Here is a 7892-nt window from a genome sequence, read left to right on the forward strand (position 1 = left end):
CCCCTTTAACCATCATACCAACTACCTTCTCCCTGTAAGACTTTGGTGCTTACTTATCTGGATATTCTTAGCCACTGTCTTGATATTCTTAATTATCTGGCCTTAAATATTAGAGCTACAACCCGTGTTCTGTTTGTACGTTTTCACTGTCAGATATAATAATGGTTTTAAGAATAATGCAAGGGCTGATTTTTTAGCATATGAATGTGTACGTTTTTCTAGTCCCACTTTATATAGCACTGTGATTATTCACTGACACATAAAAAAATGTCTTATGTGGAAAGGTGCCTATGGTCAGTTACGTAAACTAGAGTTTTTCCACATAATGTCTAATATGAAAAACTTCTATGAGCAGTTATGTAAAATTTCTAGTTATGTAACATATGAAATAAAATATTATGTAAAAGAGTAGCATTTGATATTTTACATGCACTAAGAACAGTTCAAGGGTCTGTGACTGATGACGCTTGTGTAGCCGCCCCCATAAATAGCGGTCAGGGCATCTTGTTTTTCTCCCCACTGGATCAGAAGGCCTCTGCTTGGACAATGGGTCTTTTGCTGACGGCGCTTCCGGTCTGTCACTCTGCAGCTGGTACCCAGAGGGCCTATATGAGAGAAAGTGAGAAGGGAGGAGAGAGAAGATGTGTATGAAATACTGAAACAACCTAACCTTTCTCCTCATTTGTACTCACTATAAATATAATTTGTATCCCCCCTGACATGTGGGCCCTGTTTATATCTATCAGAGTTATAGGAAGATGTTAGGGGCAGGTCCTGCTCAGTAAGCAGTATCTTTAAATAGATACTCAGCATTACATGTATCTGTTGCTTTATTAAATCATGGACCAAAACAGACACCAGGGTGTTATAAAGAGAAAAGGTCTGTGGACGTACCTACGGTGCTTTGCAGTGTCTCTTGAATTAGTTATTTTGTTTGAGATAGATTTTAAACATTAGCAGAGGTGCCCCAGGACCCCGTCTGAGAGCCTGAGTTCCCACATGTCCAAGTTCACACCTTTTTATAGGTTAATGTACCTGCGGTGGGTAATGCTGACCATTTTAGTCATGTCGTGGAGTGGAGCTGTACTTTTGCATCTTCCTGCCATCATCTTTCTACTGTACTATTTCTCATCCAACAAATACCTCCTTTGCTTTACGGGAGAAACAGACATACCAGCCAGGTGAAACCAATGGAGAAAACTGCTTCATAAGTAGAATATTTCTGTATTTCTCACATTAGTTGGTTATCTGTATAAATAAACTTTAAGGATATGACACATGTTTATCTTGGACCCATTTTAATGCGATTTAGTTATGGAACAGACTTCATTTTAAAAGTGCCCTATCCCTTTGAAGGTAGATTTGAAGGCTTTGATCCTACGGAAATCACTACAAAGGGACTCCATTGAATGTAAGATGTAAAGTAATAAGTCTGATTCCAAAGGCTGCACCCCAAAATTGACTTAATTGCAATGGACGGGTTCAGTTTTAGTATTTAGCAACCTCTAAATTTCCTGGTTTAATCAACGCCCCCGCCCCCTTTTTTGGGGGTGGGGAGCTGGAGTTGCTGTTTTGGTTTACCGGCTTTAGTGCTCTCAAAACCTCCTCACCTTACTTCCAAGAAACCTTCAAATTAGTCTTTCAAGATCAAGGAGAAGATGCTTGCAAGAGTAATACGCACCCTATGTGCCTGCTTTCCTGAACAATGGCCCAGTCCTGTGTTCAGTATCACTACTTAGTAGTTGCTCATGTTTTAATGAAATGAATTATTTTCTGCTTAACATTTTTTCCACGTTTGTCTTCTTCTATTATGATCATGTGCAGAAATGGAAAGTGGCAATAGAAAGTCACGTGCTTCTGCACCGGGAAAAAAAATTAAAGAACGTAAAATTTACGTTTTTATCCTTTAGGATCTTAGCTTCCTTTGGCATTTTGCTCAAGATGAATAGAAAAATCACTTGGCTTTCTGTTTTTAGCATATTTACATTATCATTTTCAGCAGTATCTGCTTTTTATATGTTCCATTAGTGTTTGGAAATACTGCCTAACCCAATTTCCATAAATGGAACTTCAGAACATGACTTTTGCATTTTTTTCATATTTGAGTGTAATTTACTAGCACATTTGGAGTACATCTAGATAAGAGTAAGTCTTCAACGATTTTATCACAATTGTCTTTGGCCCCGTGTACATAATTAGTTTTAGTTGCACCTCAAAAATAAATTTTCCCTCTGGGAAACCTAGAGCAAAAAAATTAGGGGAAAAAAGAACCACATCTAACTCATTGTGAGATAGGCATCTTCTTCTGAAAGCATTACTTTGGGGAGTAGGCAGCTGGTTCAGGGGAACAAAACCGAACAAAATGACGGTAGTTTGAGATTATCAGTAGATACGCCTTAAACTCTCAGTGAAAGTTCAAAGAATTGGAGTAGGAGTTAAAGAACTGGAAAAAAATGCTACTTTTTTCTGCATTGTGATTACCATTCAGTTTTTCTCTTCCGTTTCTGGTTTTCCAACACCAGTTGGCTACTGAACTTTTGACTGCCAATTTTGACAGGTTTACGTCTTTTATTACTAGTAGGCCCGATGTGCATTGTTCAGTATCCTTAATTGGCATCTCTTTTCTGAAAATTTTTACTTAACAGCTGATAGTGTCACTCAGCTCACTCCTCCAGATGTTGAATTCCTGGAAATCTCTGATGGTGTTTGACAATAGTAGTTGGGATTTTAGGAGACTACTGCAGTCTTCTAGAACTTTCCCTTACCCCATTGTCTGACCTTTTGCTAGGAACATATAGACCCCATCTGATGCCACAGCCTAATCAACAACTATTGATCCATCTTGCTTTCTAACTACCATTGCTATTTTTTCTAAGTCTCTTAGGTCTTTAAAATTTCTCTTGTCTTAGAGTCTCATGTCACAGAGATAGGTGAGCCTGCAATTTCCTTAGATTTAGGAGAGAAAGGCACTAGATGGGAAGAGGTATAATTACTGGGTATAAAGTCTGGTTGTACTAGACATAGAAAAGATTGGCTTTATGAGTCAGCAAAAGAAGCTGGCTATCAACCCAGTGTCATTCTAACAATGCTAGGAAGGCCCTTTGGTCCTTAATAAAGCATCTTCCACTTGAATTACTCATGCCTGAAATTCTGTATTTAGATAGTAATTCCTTTGACTTAAATGCATCATCCTCTGTTAAATGAAAAATAGCATAGAATAGCATCAAATCAGAATACCATAGTGGGTAGAAACCAGAAAATTATCCAATCTAGTACATAGCAAGCCTTTTCAGAAATAGGTGTATTCATATCTTTGGTTCTTTCTTGCAAATAAAATTTTACGGAGAGGCAAGTAGAAATAAAATGAAGATGCCAGGCATAGTGCTATAGGAATACAGGTTAAGGGAGCTGAGGGTTTGCCCCCCCACCCCCCCAAAAGCAATTCTACTACTCCACAGTTTTCTCTAGGGCCAGGTCTAAGTCCCAGGAAACAAGAAGTCTGTCATACTAATTTGAATTAAAGATCAGGGAATTTACTCATTCCTTTCTACCATACCCCTTGCAAAGCTGAAGTCATTTTCATTTCAGTATGTTTCAAATGTGCCAGCCATTCTTCTGTAAAATGTTGATACTGTTATCAGTTTCTCCCGGAAATACAATGTTACTTTCAAGGATTTTTTTTCTTTTTCTGCATTTTGAATATTTGCAGCTTTAGGATTCAGTTCGCTTACTTAAAACCTGGAAGTTTTAGCATCTGTCCCCACTTACCTTGGAGGATGTTGGGAGAGTATTTTCTAACGCGACGGACCTTCCTTAGAGACTGTCGCTGAGACAACTGCAGAACTTATTTCAAAGCAGGCCAGAGGAGAGCTGGGTGTGGTAAGGTTAAAAAGAAGAGCAGCCAGGAATGAGCTAGGCTAATTGGCATTAATATGGTCATGAGTAGGGTCAAGTTGAAAGTGATGTGGAGGACTTCAGAGCATCTTGAACGCTAAGCCTAAGAAGAGCCTTCCTAGCTTGGCAAAAACCAATTAAGAAACTAAATTTTTTTTTCTAGCTATAGAAATATTATAGAAGCATGCAGTTTTTGTGTCACTTTTTTTTTTCATTTTAACCCCCGAATGTTGCATTTAGCATGGAGGTAAGACTTTGACCAATATTAAAAAGATGGTTGTCTTAAATCTATGCTCCTTCCCTCTACAGCTATGCACTAATCATTTAACCTTCATTCGCCTTCTCCCTCAGCCCAGCAGGGCTCCGTTACAGCCCTTGTCATGGTCACTGGGTGGGGGGGAGCCTTCCCTCCGTCAAGGATGAACCATCACCCATCCAGTCTGTTCCTCTGGAAGTCAGCTTTATTGGCCTCCAAAAAACACATCCTTTTGCAACTCCCTTTTCTAGCCTGAGCTGTCATTTAGTTTCTTACCCAGTTACCGAGTGCATAACGATGGCTTTGTAATTCGTTGTCACCAGCCAGGACATTAGACTGGGCACCTGAAACCCAGTGAAGAGCTCTTACGTGACGATAGGAGTCCCGCTGTAGCCCACATGTTATCTGCTCCTGAGCACTGAGTTTCCCTTCTCTAACAGCGGGGAGAATCATTTCTGAGTACCACAGCACGCCTTGAGGAAGCCTTGTGTTTTGGGGGTGATACAGTTGAGTGTTAGTATATTCCATTCCTACCAAGTACTCCGTGAGATGAGTTGCCGAGATGGCAATGAGTAATGGAACTGCACCCTTAAAAATGAAATCGTGCCTCACCCTGCTCAGTCCAAGTCACGAAAAGCTGTGACTTCACTCTACTTGGGTTTGGGTGTCTTCAGTGGTCATTGACTATTGCAGTGTAATTAGCTTATCACCTATTTCAATGTCAGAGTGTTTTTCTACTGGAACTTAGGCAGATGGATTTCATTTTATGTGATAGCTAATTACTTTTCGTGAGCGTGGTAATTATCAGACTGCTCAAGTGAAGGACGGGTGGGTTCTGCCTTCCCAGAGGTATCATAAAAATTGGTTAAAATGAATAACAGAATAGAGGTCTTGCTAAGTGTATCAATTAGAAGTAACCACTGTTCTTGTCACTAAGAGGCTCTTTTTCCCACCGTCCGCCTCTCCTAATATGAGAGGCCTTTTGTTTCCTGAGTGAAATGTTGCTAACCTGTGCAGGTGACATGCCTTGGAGTTTGGGTGGGTGGGTGGCTGGGTTAAAGCGAATATGAGCACTGCTGCACACAAACGCGGTGCGGGTTTTTTTTCTCTGGTGTGTGTGTGTGTGGAGGGAGGGGGGGTAATAGATCTTTGGTGATGTGACCGCGTGCGTGCATCCGCGGTTGGTTCTGTTTGGGGGGAAGGTCCCGGCTCCGTGCACTGACCGTGGGCGTCTCTCTGTTGTCGTTTGCAGCTTTAACACCTCCCGGTGCAGGCATGCTTGGGTTTCCTACTTCAGCTACTTCGTCTCCTGCCCTGTCTCTCAGCAGTGCCCCCACCAAACCCTTGCTGCAGACTCCACCTCCTCCTCCTCCTCCTCCTCCCCCACCCCCTCCTCCTCCATCCTCTCTGCCAGGACAGCAGACCGAGCCGCAGAACAAAGAATCGGAGAAAAAGCAAAGTAAGCCAAACAAGGTCAAGAAAATCAAAGAGGAGGAATTAGAGGCCACCAAACCCGAGAAACACCCCAAAAAAGAGGAAAAGCTCTCATCTGCGCTTTCCGTGTTGGGCAAAGTCGTGGGCGAAACGCACGTGGATCCGACGCAGCTGCAGGCGCTGCAGAACGCGCTGGCGGGCGACCCCACTTCCTTCCTGGGCGGGCAGTTCCTGCCTTACTTTATCCCCGGGTTCGCTTCCTACTTCACCCCTCAGCTCCCCGGAACCGTGCAAGGAGGGTACCTCCCGCCCGTGTGCGGCATGGAGAGCCTGTTCCCCTACGGCCCCGCCGTGCCGCAGACCCTGGCCGGCCTGTCCCCGGGCGCGCTCCTGCAGCAGTACCAGCAGTACCAGCAGAGCCTGCAGGACGCCCTGCAGAAGCAGGACAAGGCGCCGCCGGACCCGCCGCCCAAGCCCGGGCCGGCGAAGCCCTCCAAGGCGGACGGCGACCCGCCGCCGCCCGGCTGCAGCGAGCCCTCGGAAGCCAAGGAGGGCAAGGGGGCCGCCACCGAAAGCACAAAGGAAGAGCCCCCGTTGGAGTCCAAAAGCGCAGACTTTTCAGACACTTCCGTGGTCCCGTTCGTCAAGTACGAGTTTATATGCAGAAAGTGCCAGATGATGTTTACGGACGAAGACGCCGCCGTCGGTCATCAGAAGTCCTTCTGTTACTTCGGTCAGCCTCTGATTGACCCCCAGGAGACAGTGCTTCGCGTCCCGGTCAGCAGATACCAGTGTCTCGCCTGCGACGTGGCCCTCGGCGGGAACGAAGCGCTCAGCCAACACCTCCAGTCCAGCTTGCACAAAGAGAAAACAATCAAACAAGCAATGAGAAACGCCAAAGAGCATGTTAGATTATTACCTCACTCAGTCTGCTCCCCGAATCCTAGCAGCACATCTACCTCACCGTCTGCAGCTTCTTCTAACAACACCTACCCGCATCTTTCTTGCTTCCCCATGAAGTCCTGGCCTAATATCCTTTTCCAAGCGTCCGCCAGGAGAGCTGCTTCTTCCCCCCCGACCCCCCCTCCCCTGTCCTTGCCTTCAACGGTTACCTCAAGTTTGTGCAGCACCTCAGGGGTTCCAACCTCACTACCCACAGAGAGTTGTTCAGACGAGTCTGACAGTGAGCTGAGCCAGAAGCTAGAAGACTTAGACAATGCTTTGGAAGTGAAGGCTAAGCCCGCTTCTGGCCTAGATGGTAATTTCAATAGCATCCGAATGGATATGTTCAGTGTGTAGGGGTGAAGACAGGATCCCGTGCTTAAAAAAAAAATAAAAAAAAATAAAAAAATTTAAAAAAAATAAAAAAATAAAAAATAAGACTTTAACTGCAGTTCCAAAGCTTGTCTAACCCAAAAATTACAGTACCAAATGATTGACTCAGGATTGTGCTCCCCATATGGATATGCTGGCAATATAGGATGGTATGTAATGGACAGAAGTGATGCACATGGTTGAATGCGCTTGTAATATATGCTACAATGTGGAAAAGGAAAAAAAAAAAATCTCACAAGTTCTTCCGGAACTTGTTTCAAGCCAAAAACTCTCAAGAAAAGCAAATTGCACCTCAGCTGGATTGATTTCCAAATGCTAGCATGGACTGTATGGGAGAATGATCCAGAAGTTTTCAAAGAGAATTTCTCTTAGTTTAGTTAGGTGTAATTCAGTAGCTTTAAATTCTCAGGTCAGAACATAACATTTCTCATTTGTTTTAAAAAAAAAAAAAAAGAAAAAAAAAAAAGCAGCAAAGAAGCCTGGTAAAACTGTGACTTTTCCCCAAACGTCAATCTTTATTAGAAAGCATTTTCTAGGTGTGTTTAGTGTACAAAGAGACTTTATAATAACCCTTACTGGACAACACACAGATGCTTGAGGTCACGCTGCAAGGTAGTAGTTTTACCACACAGTGGGTGAGGAGCAGTGGAATCCCGTGTCTGCCACAAGCTATATTTATACCAGTGTCACCCTTTTCTTGTAGAATATACTAATAATCTGTGCCAACTCTACCTTCTTCTCACTTTTACCTCTGATGTCATTCTTTTTTTTTTTTTCTGGAAGAGGTAATAATTCTAGTTTTGATAGACTCCGAGGATTATGTGAACAGGACATTTTTCATTTGTGAATTTAATGCTATACTGTCAAGGTACTGCTCGTGTCGGAACTCTAGTGCACTTATGATTTCGTAGACCATGTGAAATTGAATAAGGGACTTTTTTGTTTGTTTGTTGTTTTTTTTTGTTTTTTTTTT

The 7892-nt window shown here is 43.1% G+C and overlaps 1 protein-coding gene across 5 annotated transcripts in view; it reads left to right on the plus strand.

Annotated features, from left to right (window-relative positions):
- The window catches only part of ZFHX4 (zinc finger homeobox 4), a 179889-nt gene that overhangs the window by 170160 nt on the left and 1837 nt on the right, over nucleotides 1-7892 (plus strand). For all 5 annotated transcript variants that reach the window (XM_019643596.1, XM_019643600.1, XM_019643598.1 and 2 more), the window contains one exon: nucleotides 5403-7892. This exon is cut by the window's right edge and continues 1837 nt beyond it. In XM_019643596.1, the coding sequence (XP_019499141.1) occupies nucleotides 5403-6883 (1481 nt within the window). In that variant the 3' untranslated portion in view covers nucleotides 6884-7892. The remainder of the gene's footprint in view (nucleotides 1-5402) is intronic.

Source organism: Hipposideros armiger, unplaced genomic scaffold (assembly GCF_001890085.2).
Source record: "Hipposideros armiger isolate ML-2016 unplaced genomic scaffold, ASM189008v1 scaffold_80, whole genome shotgun sequence".
Classification (NCBI taxonomy): Eukaryota; Metazoa; Chordata; class Mammalia; order Chiroptera; family Hipposideridae; genus Hipposideros; species Hipposideros armiger.